This window comes from Perognathus longimembris, chromosome 3 (genome assembly GCF_023159225.1).
Source record: "Perognathus longimembris pacificus isolate PPM17 chromosome 3, ASM2315922v1, whole genome shotgun sequence".
NCBI lineage: Eukaryota > Metazoa > Chordata > Mammalia > Rodentia > Heteromyidae > Perognathus > Perognathus longimembris.
Genome location: NC_063163.1, coordinates 81,525,400 through 81,541,064, shown reverse-complemented (window position 1 = coordinate 81,541,064; position 15,665 = coordinate 81,525,400). Strand labels below are relative to the sequence as shown.

General features: G+C 40.3%; 1 protein-coding gene across 2 annotated transcripts in view; it reads left to right on the top strand.

The window, feature by feature from the left end:
- The first annotated feature begins 288 nt into the window (after nucleotides 1-288).
- Bicdl1 (BICD family like cargo adaptor 1) overlaps nucleotides 289-15,665 on the top strand; it is an 81,999-nt gene continuing 66,622 nt past the window's right edge. The window contains exons 1-2 of one of the 2 annotated variants that reach the window (XM_048342852.1): nucleotides 289-790; nucleotides 7,804-8,019. In XM_048342852.1, the coding sequence (XP_048198809.1) occupies nucleotides 362-790; nucleotides 7,804-8,019 (645 nt within the window). In that variant the 5' untranslated portion in view covers nucleotides 289-361. The remainder of the gene's footprint in view (nucleotides 791-7,803; nucleotides 8,020-15,665) is intronic. The other variant, XM_048342853.1, reaches the window with a different exon arrangement.

The window sequence follows — 15,665 nt, the reverse complement described above, 5'->3', positions numbered from 1 at the left end:
GCGGCGGCGGCAGCGACCTTCCCTCCTTGCAACCTCCGCTCTCGCTTCGCGCCCCCTCGTCTTCCCTTCCTTCGGCCTTCCCTTTCGCCCCCTCCCTTCTTTTCCTCCTCTTCCTCCTCCTCCCCTTCGCGCGCGAGCAGCTGAGCCCCGGGGGCGGGGGCGCGAGCCGCCGGCGCGAGGGGGAGGAGGGCGGGGCGGGCCGGCGCGCGCCGCGCCCAGAGCTCGCGGGGACCCGGGGGGCGCGTGCTGCGGCGCCGGGCGAGGCGCGGGGCGGCGGGGCGGCGCGGCGGGGCCCCTCCCCCCCTGCAGCCTGGCGCGCGCCGGCCGGGCCGCACCGCTGCGGGCTCCGCGCGTGCGGGCCATGTCCACCTTCTGCTTGGGCTTGGCCGGCCGCGCTTCAGCACCCGCCGAGCCGGACAGCGCCTGCTGCATGGAGCTGCCGCCCGCGGCCGGGGACGCAGTCCGGAATCCCGTCATCACTACCACCGCCGCCCTCGTCTCCTGCCCGGGGGAGCTGGAACTGGCGTTAGAGGAGGAGCTGGCGCTGCTGGCGGCCGGGGAACGGCCGTCTGATCTCGGGGAACATCCTCAGGCCGAGCCGGGGCTTCTGGCCGAGGCAGCCGGACCGCAACCACTGCCTACCCAGGACCCCGAGTTGCTGTCGGTGATCAGGCAGAAGGAGAAGGATCTGGTGTTGGCGGCCCGGCTGGGCAAGGCACTGCTCGAGAGGAATCAGGACATGAGCCGGCAGTACGAGCAGATGCACAAGGAGCTGACCGACAAGCTGGAGGTGAGGACCTCCCCCTTCCCAGGGTTGGTGGGCAGCCGAGGCAGCCCAAGTAACCTCTTTCACCGGGCAGTTTGGGAAGCCCTACACCCTCCCCCATTTCCGTGCTCGCCCTACCGCGAAGAAAATCATCCGGAAAACGGGAGTAGGATGGAGAGTTTGTAATCCATCAGATCAGGGCAATCATTGAACCCACCTGACTTTCCCACCCTGCTTATAGCTATGGGTCCATGCACAGCTCACATTGCTGCGGGCCGTTCTATATATGTACTGTACACAGCATCTAAAATAGAGCTTACAGTATGACTAATTTATACAGCACCCAGGCAGTGTCTGCACACACAGAAATGGGAAAGTCGGGAAGCATTTAAAATATGCTCCAGGTTTTCAGGGAAGTAGTTAATCTCTAATCAGGGTGTTAGCCTTCCAAGCTTTGCTGTTTGGGGCTTTAAGGCCTCTAGATGCCCTTGTCTTAACTCGTGGGCAGCTCAGAGTTGTGGGAACAAGTGCCCCTAAAAAGGAGCTTTATATAGCCTGCAAATACTTAGGGATTAGGGAATGTGGTTCCATTGCAGAAATCAGGCGAGGCAGGGCTCAACATGTGACCACTAGTAGTGGATTTAATTTGGGCCTCCGTAGTTATGTGTATTTAAGTATTACTTTTTTTTCTGGGTTCTGGCCCTCAGGTTCACACAGTTGGATATGAAACCTTATTACTTTCAACAATTGTTATAAATAGACCTTTTAAAATAATCACTAATATTTCTACCAGAGCTATGTCTGTCTTTCTTGCTTTTAACTAGACAAGGGCCTTGAATGCATTTCTTAAAAAAATGCAAGCAAAAAAAAAAGGAGAAAGAAAAAGGAGAGTGGTTGATTTGTGGCAGTGGAAACAAGCTTTTCTTCATCTATTATTTTTACTCAGTTTGGCTGTGACCAGGTCTTATATTTAGTTACAAGTAAAGAATATGGCCCTAAATAAGATCTTAAATTAACCCCAGTAGGGTTGAGCATTCAGAATGTGGATTCAGAAACGTTTCTGCAATTAGATGAACTATGTCTGTAAGCTAGCAACATGTCAAAAGTGTAATGGAGGGGTGGGGGAAGGAAACCAACTAGTGCTCTATAGTTCATTTGGCCTATTAACTAGGTCGGCCAATGGATGAATTCCTGAGATATGTCTCTGAGAAGTTGTCTGTGAAACTTGTGTGCAGATTGCCAAAAAGTAACCTAATGAATTGAATTGTTTAATTTCCACTTGAAATAGAGGTCCAGAAATAAAAGGGTGTCTTTTTTTCCCCCTAAAGAGATTCAATTACAGGGCCTATAAAGAAGTACTATAGTAGAGATTTGTACTTGTGATTTGAAATTCCTTCAGTGAGAGACTTGATTGAAGAGACAACAAACTTGAAAGGAACATTGTATCAGTTTGATTAGTGATAGATTTCATAGTAACCCTGAGTGTGAAGTTACACACATCCTGATCTCCATGTGCAGCCTGTATAGTTTCTTCAACAAAGGAAAAAGATTTTAAAATTCCACTGCAACAAAAAAACATTTTATTGTAAAAGCATAAATTACTTTTGGTATTTTGTAACTGACTTGATGGTCAATAAATAATATAATAGCTTAAGCCTCTTAAACTTCTACTGAAGATCTTCATTCCTTTGCTGATCAGCATAATAAAGATTTATTTTTAAATTCCGGAGAATGGCAGACAATATTGTTAATATATGTAATTCTTCTGATTTGTACACTTAAAAATGGCAAATTAGATGTTACATATAACACAGTTTGAAAAACTAAATTTAAACTTTAACAATTTATGCTAGTTCTTCTAGATGTATTTGAGTACTGTAAGATTTTGCCTAAGTATGTGTGTGTGTGTGTGTGTTTGTTTGTTTGTTTGTTTTTAAAGAGATGTAGTCCTGCTGTGTTGCCAATGTTGACCTTGAACTCCTGGAGTCAAGTGATATCTTGTCTCAGTCTCTTTAGGGACTAGATGCACGGACCATTGAACCCAGCTCTTAATATTTTTTAATGTACATTTAAAAATAGTTTATAAGATATTGCCATTAGTTGCTTTGTTTTTGATGAGTTTTCCCCCTTGGGTTTTTTGTTGTTGTTTTGTTTTGTTTTCCCTCCTGTAGTGCTAGGCATCAAATGCAGCGTGCAGTATAAGTACTGAACTTCTGAATTTTTAATTCTGAATTTTTAATGTTGATGTGAGAGTAAAAAACCTGATTTACACTAGAAGTATTTAATACTTACAAGTGAGTTTTCCCTTCACTATATTTTTTGACCAATCTAATTTTTAGAATGTCTGTTTACACAAAATGCTTTCAAAAGTTTAACACAGCTGCAGTATTTTCAATTAAATATTTGGGAATAAACAACCCTCTAAGGAGGATTTATTATTTTCCAGAAATTGTCAGACATTGGAGTCAAACATTTTCTCACAAGTTGGTAGGAGTAACACCTGGGCATAGTGGCTTTATAATCCTAGCCACTCAGGAGGCTGAGGCAGGAGGATGTTGAATTTGAGGTCAGCCTGGCAATATAATGGAGTTATTGTCTTTAAAAAAAAAAAAGAAATAAAAAGAAAAGGAAGAAGGACATAAATAGCCTCAACAAATAATGGCTATACTGTTATTACAGTGGTTTTATTTTAGTCTCAGTTGTTCCTTTCTATTTTAAAATCCAACACTTTTCTTACTTCAAGTCCAGTAAGCCATTTTCAAGATCTCTCCAACCTGCTTATGAGTTCATTCATATTGAGTATTTGTTCAATTCTGTGGGCTAAGCCTAAGATTTTCTTTTGTCATTCCAAACATAAAGTACTCAATCCTGTACTACTTTTTCATTAAAGGCTTAGTATGTAAGGTCTCTCTCTAATGGTTGAAAGTTTGTAGGTAAACATCTCATGATTAAAATGAAAATTAAAATTTTTTGAATGATTTGGCAATTTTTTCAACCTTGTCTTGTCTAGACTATATTATTCACTAAATCAGATTTTCATGTGGTTCTATATACCTCATTTTCAATTTTTTCTTCTTGACCTATTAGTGTAGTACATTTATCATAATTAATGAACCAATACAGATACATCACTAGCTTAATGCATTCAGATCTCCTTAGCCCTTACCTAATTCCTTTTTCTCACATTACCTTTGGGTGTTTTTATTCCCTTATGTTAGTTTGCAAGAGGGGGTTTTATAGTGAGATTGCCACACATACATATAGTATATCCCAATTACCTCCCCCATTACTCTCCTTTCTTCCTCCCCCTCTTCTTATAACAATTTTAACTAGTTTAATTGTTTTATTTATTTATTTTTTGGCCAGTCCTGGAACTTGGGACTCAGTGCTTGAGCACTGTCCCTGGCTTCTTTTTGCTCAAGGCTAGCATTCTACCTCTCCAACCACAAGCCACTTCTGGCCTTTCCTGTTTACATGGTGCTGAGGAATCGAACACAGGGCTTCGTTCATGCTAGGCTAGCACTCCACTGCTGAGCAACATTCCCAGCCCCTGTTTTATTTTTTATACATGCAAATTTTGTTTTTATGTGTCCTTAAGTACCACCTAGTTATTATGATAGTTTCTTATATTTGCCTTATTTTGATAATCTTGACCATTTATATACTTACTAAAAATACCAAAGAACCATGGAAAATAAGAATGTAGATAGAACCTGACCTCTACACTTCTAGACATTCTATCTAGAGTTTCATCTTAATATAACACTTAAGTGAAAATGTAATTCTAGGATAAACCTTTCTTACAGTGGATCAGAGGCTAAAATGTACAAAAATCAATTTACATCTGTTCATTAATGACTAAGTCTTGATTCTGTCAAAGAGTAGGGAATCCTGCAATACAGAGTTTGTTAAAGAAATACGGCCACTAGGTAGCCAGGGTTCACAGCTGTAATCCTAGCTACTCAGCAAACTGAGATCAAGAAAACTGTGTTCAAGGTAGAAAACTCCTAGAGAGATTTTATCTCCAAAATAACCAGCAAAAAAAGCAGGATTGAAGGCAAGACCCAACTGGCAGAACTCTAGCCACAAGCACACAGCCCTGAATTCAAGCCCCATAACTGCCAAGAAAAAAAAAAAAAGGGCACATTAGGCCACCAATCAGTACCACCTGTTCTCAGCTCTTCCCCCATGTGGATTGAATTGTTTTAGCTGTTTGGTTGGGCTGTTCACTGGCAGCTGTTTGCTGAGTGTTTTTAAGTCTTTCTGTTCTTTTTAGAACACAAGCCTAATTTATCTGGCCTCTCAGTAATGCTGTGATTGCTGAGTTCTTGTTGTTGCCTTCTGCTCAGTCTTTCATTTTGGAAAAATTCAATAAAACTAAGTATAACAGTTTTAGGATTGTAATTAGCATTTGTTTCTGGATTCTATCTTTATGAAATTTCCCAGTCTCATTTTTGGAAGTTCAGCAATACCAGGGAAACATTGAGCAAAATATTTTCATGCTGGTGAGAAGTCCCTCTTGTTATTCCTTTTCCCACATGATCCAGACCAAGGTAGTGTAATATATACATAAAAGTTATGTGACTTTACACAGTGAGACCACAGGAGGATACTCTTAGGAGAGGAATGCAAAGGTGCGACATCTATGTGCATCTGAACTCCAGGAAATAGAAACAAGAGGTGTTTTTCTTTGTTTAAAAAAAGTTATTTGACTTTTCCAGAAAATAGAGCGGATGGATTATAACTCGAGTACTTTCAGCTTTTTTTTTCTTTTGGTGGTATCAGATTTGAACTCATGGCCCCACACCTGCTAGGAAGGTGCATACCGTGGTTTTGTTTCATTTGCCTAGGGTCTTAGACCAAGATCCTCATGCATAGCTGAGAATACAGGCATACACCTTCATACCTGGCCTTGGCATATTTTTTTGGACTGTTATCAAATGTGGTAAATTTGCATCTACTGTAGATAACTCTGACCGAGAAACTCATTGACTCAAAGTAAAGGAAGTAAGATGGCAGTATAAAATGGGGGGGAATCACATTTTTTAGACACACCTTATATATAAAATATTATATATGATTTTCTTGGATGATGAAAAGCTGGCCTTGAGCTTTCCCAAAAGAAGCATTCTAAAAAACTTGAAAGGTGAGAACTTCAATTAACAGTGTACCTTCCTAAGATAAGATGATAATTCATGTGCTCATTTTAGGTTGTTGAAATAATTTCAGTGCACCCAGAATTTCCTGCAAAGCCAAATAGACATTCTTATATAAATATACACACATAAATACCTAGCTCTTATTCCAGTCCTAACAAATCACAGTTTTAGGAACTAGAATCCAGGTAGTAGTTTTTTTTTTTTTTTTTTTTTTTTTTTTTTTGGCCAGTTCTGGGGCTTGAACTCAGGAGCTGGGCACTATCCCTGAGTGTCTTTTTTTTTTTTTTTTTTTTTGGCCAGTCTTGGGACTTGGACTCAGGGCCTGAGCACTGTCCCTGGCTTCTTTTTGCTCAAGGCTAGCACTCTGCCACTTGAGCCACAGCGCCACTTCTGGCCATTTTCTGTATATGTGGTGCTGGGGAATCGAACCCAGGGCCTCATGTATATGAGGCAGGCACTCTTGCCACTAGGCCATATCCCCTGCCCCAGCCTGAGTGTCTTTTTGTTCAAGGCTAGTGCTCTACCACTTGAGCCACAGCACCACTTCTGGATTTTTCTGTTTATGTGGTACTGAGGAATTGAACCCAGGGTTTCATGCATGCAAGGCAAGCACTCTATCACTAAGGCAGATTCCCAGCCCCACCCTTTCATTTTTAGATAGAACAAATTTTCCTCTGAAAAATGACATCCATGTTTAAAAAAGCAGAGGGCCAGTCTTTCTTCAATCTAAAGGAATCCATTTTTATTGAGCTGCTACTTCACACCATTTGTACTAATTGCATTTGTCACCCATACTTTATAACTTGTAACATTACTTCCCACCTGACTGGAATCCCATGAAAACAATAGCCATGTCTATTTTGTTCATCACTATGTCCCCAGAAAAGTGCCTAGGCCCTGGTAAGCACTCAAGAATGGATGAATGGGCCAGAAATAGGCAGTGGTTAAAAGTGGGCTTGCACCTGAACTTGTCTTTATAATTTTGAAATACAATGCTATGTCTCATGACAAACATTTATTAAGCTGTGATTTAGAGCACTAAACTTAAGCCACAAATCCCAGCTTGGCTACTTTGACATTGAACTAAGTCTCTTAACTGCTGTTGCCTCACTTGTAAGAAGAGATGGTTTAAGGATCTCCAGGGGAGATTGTTCATTTCAGGTCTTTCCATCTCTGAAGATCCTATAAGTTTTATTATACACCATGCATAGTAGATGGTTCCAAAAGGAACCACCTTTAAAAAGTAATGTGTGTCTTTTTTTTTTTTGGCCAGTCCTGGGGCTTGGACTCTGGGCCTGAGCACTGTCCCTGGCTTCTTTTTGCTCAAGGCTAGCACTCTGCCACTTGAGCCACAGTGCCACTTCTGGCCATTTTCTGTATATGTGGTGCTGGGGAATCGAACCCAGGGCCTCATGTATATGAGGCAGGCACTCTTGCCACTAGGCCATATCCCCAGCCCAGTAATGTGTATCTTGATTCTAGAACTCACAGGTGTTTAGCTGTATAGTTCACCAGTCACATTCATGACTTGCTAAATTTCAAGTGAATTCCCAAGTCTAGAACCTCCTACCCAGAGAAAATAAACATAACCTTAAGTGTTTCCAACAGGAATGGTATTTTCTTTGCGAAACCAACTCCTTTTGTTGCTCTGGAAGAATATATATATATTACATTTTCTTCATTCTTTAAGAGAAAAACATGTTGTTGGAAGAATATTTTTTGTAGCTGTGAATTGGACAACTTTTCCTATGTGTCAGGTTGTTTTATTTTGCTCCCTGTCTGGGAACAGGGAAAGTTAGAAGAGTGTGAATAGAGAAAAACAGGAAAGGCTATGGAATATTTTAACAGTTTCTCAACCTTTCTTCACGTTTTACCCAGCACTTAGAACAAGAGAAACACGAACTGAGAAGACGATTTGAGAACAGAGAAGGAGAGTGGGAAGGGCGAGTGTCAGAGCTGGAGAGTGATGTGAAGCAGCTACAGGGGGAGTTGGAGAGACAGCAAGTCCATCTGCGGGAAGCAGATCGAGAAAAAACACGGGCTGTCCAGGAACTGTCAGAACAGAACCAAAGGTTATTGGATCAACTTAGCCGGGTGAGTCACAAGAATTGGTGATGTAAAATATTAAATGTTGAATTTGAGCTTCTATGTGATGACAAGAGTATATGGTAAAAGCCAATCTGATTTTTGCTTCCTTTGATTTAGAGATCAAATCCTAATCTATGTGCAAGAAATTCTAGATATCAAGAGCCATGCCTAAGGTGAACTAGCTCTAAGGAATCTTTGACACACTTGTAACTTGGGATTCTTCTCATTTCTAAAATGAAGGAGCTGTACTTAATGACTTCTAATGTATCTTTTAGCTTTAAAAGCCTGGAAAAATTCCTAAGCCTAGAAAAATTCTGTTATTACTGGTAAAATTATGTTAACTTGGTTCAAATATTAAAAGGTGTTGTCTTTATTTTTTTTAGATACTGTCTTTAAATAAAAAAGCTTAGAGAGGGCTGGGGATATAGCCTGGTGGCAAGAGTGCCTGCCTCGGATACATGAGGCCCTAGGTTCGATTCCCCAGCACCACATATACAGAAAACGGCCAGAAGCGGCGCTGTGGCTCAAGTGGCAGAGTGCTAGCCTTGAGCGGGAAGAAGCCAGGGACAGTGCTCAGGCCCTGAGTCCAAGGCCCAGGACTGGCCAAAAAAAAAAAAAAAAAAAAAAAGCTTAGAGAGCTTTTGTACAGCTGATGATTTTCATTGATGCTGTATTTGCCAGTGAAATTTTTCAAGTTTCTACATCAAGTGAAAATTCTTTACTTGTGACTTATAGTGTCATGAAAGTATAAATTAACTAGTCAAAGTCAAGACTAAAGTCATTGCCAAGATAGAGTTTGAGGGCTGAATGGGTAGAAATTTAATTCAAATATAGAACATACCTTTTTAAAATAAAAAAAATTCAGGAGTGTTACTGATGTCATGGTTTATAAATCTACCTACTTTTGAAAATTAAGACCTAGATTTATGCCAGGAGTGGTGAAGTACACAAATAAAAAAAAGTAGAGGAGGATTATGAATTTGAAAACAACCTACCTTATATAGTAAGCCCTGCCTAAAAAAAAAAAAAAAGACAGTTGTATTACTGTACTTCAGTCCTGGATGTTGATAATAAAACTAACTCTTCAGTTAGCGGAGATAAAAAAACCCACACCGCATTTCTAAGTACTACTCTCTGTGATTTCTGCCTCATCCTGGGGTTAGTGTTTTGTGCTTAGCTAGAGCAGCGTGTGATAACTTTCTCAATCTTCCCTGGGTTTAATGGATGACACTATAAGAAGTTTTTTCATTCATTGTATGATATGGGGTTTTGAGTCTCTTCATTATTCTCATTAGATTAACCAGAAGGTCTGGCCAGATTGATTTATTTGTTCAGAAACATTTATTTAGCGCAACTCATAGCAAGTGTTTTCTTATGAAGACTTACAGAACTAATGCAGTAAGTCAGAATAATTGAAGGGATATTAAGATTCCTGGCAGGGAAGGCAGGGTGTGGATTTAGCTCGGTGGAAGGCACTTGCCTGGCAAGTGCAAGGCTCTGGTGGAAAAAAAAAAGATTTCTTGGGGACCAAGTTCATGTCACAAACTCAGATTCTACCCTGGTAGTTTCTGATCTAGTGAAAGATAGGTGATGAAGATGGTTGAAAGGAGGAAACAAATGCTCATGCGTAACCACGGAGCTTAGAACTGATTCTCATTAACTAGGTGACCTTTCTCATACCTCAGTTTCCTTATCTTTGAAATGGAGGTAAAAATTTGGACCACATACAAGTGCTGTAGAAGTAAACATGGACTAATTGTTTACAGTGAGCAGCATATAGGGTAAGCATTTATTTTGGTGTTATTTTATTAAAGCAATGTCTTTATACTTGTCCCATTACCTGATTTCACTATAGAAATTCCGGATAAGCTGCTCCCAAAAGAATGTAGGAAGATAACATTTCCACTAGATCTAGATTCTTGTTATCCTCTCTGGACTTGAATATAGGCCTTTAGTGGTTTTGTGGCTTTTCCCCCCTTTCTCTTCTTAAGCAGGACATGTCCCTGGGGTTTCCATCAGCAGTAAGTTTAGATTGCATTTTATTATCATTTTATTAACTGGGTAGAGGAGTGCTTTGAAGTGAATTAAGATTCTCCTAGGACAAGATAGCAGCCAGCAGAGGTAGTATAAGGCCATGTTGGGCTTTTGTTGTTGTTGTTTGTTTTTGCAATGTGTATAAGCATATAAAGTATAATATCTAAATCAGAGTATAGTATTAGTATAATATTTTTGTCCAAAGTACATTTACATTTATTTCCTTTGGCTGCCATGGCTTGCAAAGTGGTTCTTTAGAAACAACAACAGGGCTGGGGATATAGCCTAGTGGCAAGAGTGCCTGCCTCGGATACACGAGGCCCTAGGTTCGATTCCCCAGCACCACATATACAGAAAACGGCCAGAAGCGGCGCTGTGGCTCAAGTGGCAGAGTGCTAGCCTTGAGCAGGAAGAAGCCAGGGACAGTGCTCAGGCCCTGAGTCCAAGGCCCAGGACTGGCCAAAAAAAAAAGAAACAACAACAGCTGGTGGCCCACTCCTGTAATCCTAGCTATTCAGGAGGCTGAGAGGATTGTGGTTCAATGCCAGCCTGGGCAGGAGGGACTTATCTCCAGTTAATACCAAAAAGCCAGAAATAGAGCTGTGATTCAACTGGTAGAGCACTAGCCTTGTGCAGAAAAAAAGATAAAGCTCAGGGACAATGTCCTGAGTTCCCCAGGACTGGCATTAAAAAAAAAAACAACAACCAAAAAACCTTTATCCAGATTTACTTTTTTGTTGCTAGGATTTGAACTCACTTGCATTATTTATTTGCTTGGCTGACACTATGCCACCTGGTTTATGCCTCCCTCCCTGATTTTTGCTAGTTATTTTGAGATTGAATCTAGTAAAGTTATCTGCTTGGGCTGTTTTTTTAAAAATTTTTTTAAAATTTATTTGTTTATTAATTGAACACAAATTTTTTGACAAGGTATTGTGCAAAAGGGGTACAGTTACATAATAGGGCAGTGTGTACATTTCTTGTGATATCTTACTTCCTGTTTTTCTATCTCTTCTCTAGGTCAGGTAGACATATATACAATATACAATGTATCAAGAACATAAACAGTATGCTTGGGCTGTTTTTGAGCCAGAGATATTCCAGATCTCAGCCTCCTGAGTAGCTAGGATTATGCATGTGAGCCCCTGGTATCTGGGTAACATTTACCTTTTTTTTTTACTCAGGGCTTGAACTCGACCTGAGGGCTGCCTGAACTCTTTTTTTTTCCTGAATAATTACCTGTTTATTGTCAAAGTGATGTACAGTTTCATACCTAAGGCAGTGGGTACATTTCTTGTACAATTTGTTACCTCCTCCCTCATTTCCCCCCTCCTCCTCCCCTTTTCCTCTCCTCCCATGAGTTGTTCAGTTGGTTTGCACCAAATAGTTTTGTAAGTATTGCTTTTGGAGTTGTTTGTCTTTTTATCCTTTGTTGCTTGATTTTGATATTCCCTTTCCCTTCCCTAGTTCTAATACCATGATACAGTATCCAGGGTACTCAGATGAAATACAATGATAGCATGGAGACAACCACAGGCAGGGGATACAAGAGGATCATCAACAAGATAAATCTACGGTTTCACATGGCATGTTGAAAGTAATTACAACAGTGATACAACACTCGTTTCCATAACATGGAGTTCATTTCACTTAACATCATCTTATGTGTTCATAAGGGCATAGCTGTTGGTCTCTTGTTGATCCTCTGCTGTGACTAGCCTAAACTTTTTTTTTTTTTTTGCATTGTGACTAGCCTAAACTTGTACTAATTATTCCCTATGAGGGAAACCATAGAGTCCATGTTTCTTTGGTTCTGGCTCACTTCACTTAGTATAATTTTTTCCAAGTGCTTCCATTTCCTTACGAATGGGGCAATGTCATTCTTTCTGATAGAGGCATAAAATTCCATTGTGTATATGTACCACATTTTCCTGATCCATTTATCTACTGAGGGACATCTGGGTTGGTTCCATATTTTAGCAATGACAAATTGTGCTGCAGTGAACATTGTTGTGCTAGTGGCTTTAGTGTGTTCTTTTTTTATTATTAATTACATTTTATTGACAAGGTGTTGTGCAAAGGGGCTGTACATAATAAGGTAGTGAGTACATTTCTTGTGATATCTGTTACACCCTTATTTTTCTTTCCCTTCCCTAGTTCAGGTATACCAGTATACCTTAGTCCAGTATACCAAAATCATATGCAGTAACCACGTAGGGTACGCCAAAGGAAATTCACCTAGACCATTAAGCACAACGACAACAATAGAATCCTCCTGTGTCCTTCTCTTCGAGTTGTTTTTACTTATCCTCGTCTTATATAATCATGTGTACATACCCATTGAGCTATTGTGATTCCCTGATAGGGCTATCCTAGACCTTTCTATGTTTGTTTAGTAGTTGTTTGGTTTTAAATATATAATGTAAAGTCGCTGACCCAAACATGTGGAAATACCATTTGAAAAGAGGTTTGTTAGTTTGCAGACCTTGTCTCTACTGTTCCCTCCTCCCCCTAACAGTCATATATCAAGGAGACCATGCCCCCTTTGTTCTTTGTGTTCTAGGCTTGTCTCGCTCAACATTATTTGTTCAAGCTCTGACCATTTCCCTGCAAATACCAATATTTTGTGATTTCTAATCGCTATGTAGTATTCCATTGTGTATAGGTACCACATTTTTTGGATCCATTCATCTGTAGTGGGGCATCTGGGTTGTTTCCCATATTTTGGCTATTGTGAATTGTACAGCGATAAACATGGATATGCAGATGTCTTTATGGTATCCTGAGACCTGTTGTTCAGCATAGATACCTAGGAGTGGTATGGCTGGGTCATAGGGTATGTGTGTGCCTTTTGAGGAACCCCCATACTGTTCTCCAAAGTGGTTGTACTAGTTTACACTCCCACCAATAATGGAGAAAGGTTCCTCTTTCCCTGCATCCCCTTCAGCATTTGTTGTTGCCTGTGTTCAGAGTATAGGCCATTCTAACTGGAGTGAGGTGGTATCTCAGGGTTGTTTTTATTTGCATTTCCTTTACTGCCAGGGATGTTGAACATTTCCTCATATGTTTCTTTGCCATTTTTATTTCTTCTCCAGTGAAGTCTCTCTTTAGCTCCTTTGCCCATTTATTAGTGTGTTCTTGTTTGTAATGTTTTGGGTAGATGCCCGAGAGTGGGGCCACTGGGTCATAGGAGAGCTCTATGTTTAGCCTTATGAGGAATCTCCATACCACTTTCCAGAGTGGCTGAATAAGTTTACATTCCCACCAACAATGTAGTAGGGTTCCCTTTTGGCCACATCCCCTCCAGCATTTGTTATTGTCCCCTGAACTCTTTTTGCTCAAAGCTAGCACCCTACCTCATTGAACCACAGGTCTACTTCCTACTTCCCGTTTTCTGGTGGTTAATTGGAGATAAGAGTCTCATGGACTTTCCTGCCTAGGCTGGCTTTGAATCACACTCTTCATATCTCAGCCTCCTGAGATCTGATACAGTAGCTCAGATTATAGGCCTGCGCCACCAACTCGGAGCTAAAATTTACCTTTAAACACATACAACTCAGTCATTCTAAGTGCTTACAGTGCTGAGCCTCTATCACCTCCTACTAGAGAAACCCTATATCCAGTAGCAGTCATTCTTCATTCCTCATAATCTTGGACTCCTGTGGCTTAATTCACTCACTACCTTCTGTCTCTATGGATTTTCCCAATTTAGATATTTCATGTAAATGAGATCATACCATATGTGGCATTTTGTGCTTAACTTGGCTTCATGGTAAGAAAGTTTATCCATGTTGTAGCATGTATCAGCATGCCATCCCATGTTATGGTGGAAGAAGATTCCATTATATGTATATAACACATTGGGTCAGTACATTCTCCAGCAGATGGACATTTAGGTAGTTTTCAGTTTTTGGCTAATGTAAAATAAGGCTGCTGTGAACATTCATGTACACATTTGTGTGTTGATGGTTCTTTTTAGCACTAAAGTAGGATATTATAAGCAAATATATCCCATGAGCTTCTGGATACTCATTATGAAAGGATTAATATTGCTCTTATTTTACATCTGGGAAAACTTCAGAGACAGGAAGATACATGACTTGATTAAGTATCTTTCAATACAAGACTGATTAGATTGTCTGTGCCTCCATTTCAGGACTTCTAAGTCAGCAATTAAGGTCACACACAGACTTTGAAGCCAGACACCCCTGAGACCAAACACCAACTCTTAGCTAGGAAAACAGAAAAGTTATTTTTCCTTTTGTTGTCTCCTCTTGCTTATGGAAACAGCTGTCTTTATTATTATTATAGGTAGTGAGTGTTACAAGGACTAAATGATATAATGCATGCAAGGCTCAAACCTTAGCCATCAATATAATTACTGTGTTCTGTTTTATAGCTGAGATTCTTATCTGGTCAACCTTGTTTCCCTAAATAGCAGAAGAATCTTAAGTGTAATGCAAAATATTCTAGAAATTTGTGTGGTTTGCATTTTAATCCATAACTGATCTGTAAGGTTTTCCTTGTTGTTATTGTTGTTGTTGCTGAGATAGGATCTTGCTGTGTAGCCCAGACTGGTCTCAAATTCATGATCTTCCTGCCTCAGTGTCTCAAGTACTGGGTTACTGGTACCACCACCCAGTGTGGTGGCTCATCTTAATGTGTCAGTGTATGCAATGTTTTTGTTTTGTACTTAAATTGATATTCCAAAATATTTGTGTAAAGTTGACCTAAATCCAATTTATTCCATCATTCTTAGTATCTATTAAACATTGCTACATAGACACTGGGGCTATCTTTCCCACAAGTTATTGGGCATTTCCTCATTTGGACAAAATAAGTTATCTTCCAGTTCCTAAAATTCTGTATCACTGCTTGAAACTCAGGCTGACCTATTTGGGGAAAGTGTAATTTATTTTCTAAATCAGAAAGTTAACATTACATTGGCATTGACAGTTTACTAGGACCTATAGAAACTTATTCCAAAAGCAGAAGAAGTACAGTGAGACTTGATATCTAGAAAAGAGATTCATGGTTCCCACTTCTTTTTTTCTTTTTTCTTTTTTTGGCCAGTCCTGGGCCTTGGACTCAGGGCCTGAGCACCATCCCTGGCTTCTTCCCGCTCAAGGCTAGCACTCTGCCACCTGAGCCACAGTGCCCCTTCTGGCCGTTTTCCATATATGTGGTGCTGGGGAATTGAACAGAGAGCTTCATGTGTAGGAGGCAAGCACTCTTGCCACTAGGCCATATTCCCAGCCCCCCACTTGTTTTTTTAAGATGTGTATTTCAGATGTTGAAATAGAAGATTTGTGGAAAATCCTTCTGGTACAAAGCTCCAGAGTTTTTTCCCCCCAAAATTTGGTTTTTGATCACTGAGTCCTGAAGTGATTATTCATTGTGATTATTCACCTGTATAACACTGTTCATGGAGCCTTGCTTGTGTAGCTAAAAGCCAAAGCAGTGATTTGAAGGATGTGCAAACAGCTTGTTCCTAATAATAATGATATACATAATAGCAGGCTTGCTATTTAGCGTTTTCAGTCTTGAGAAGCCATTGGAGTAAAATATTATTTTCAAAATGAATCTCAGTAGTGTTAGAAACTTCAATAAGAGGTAAA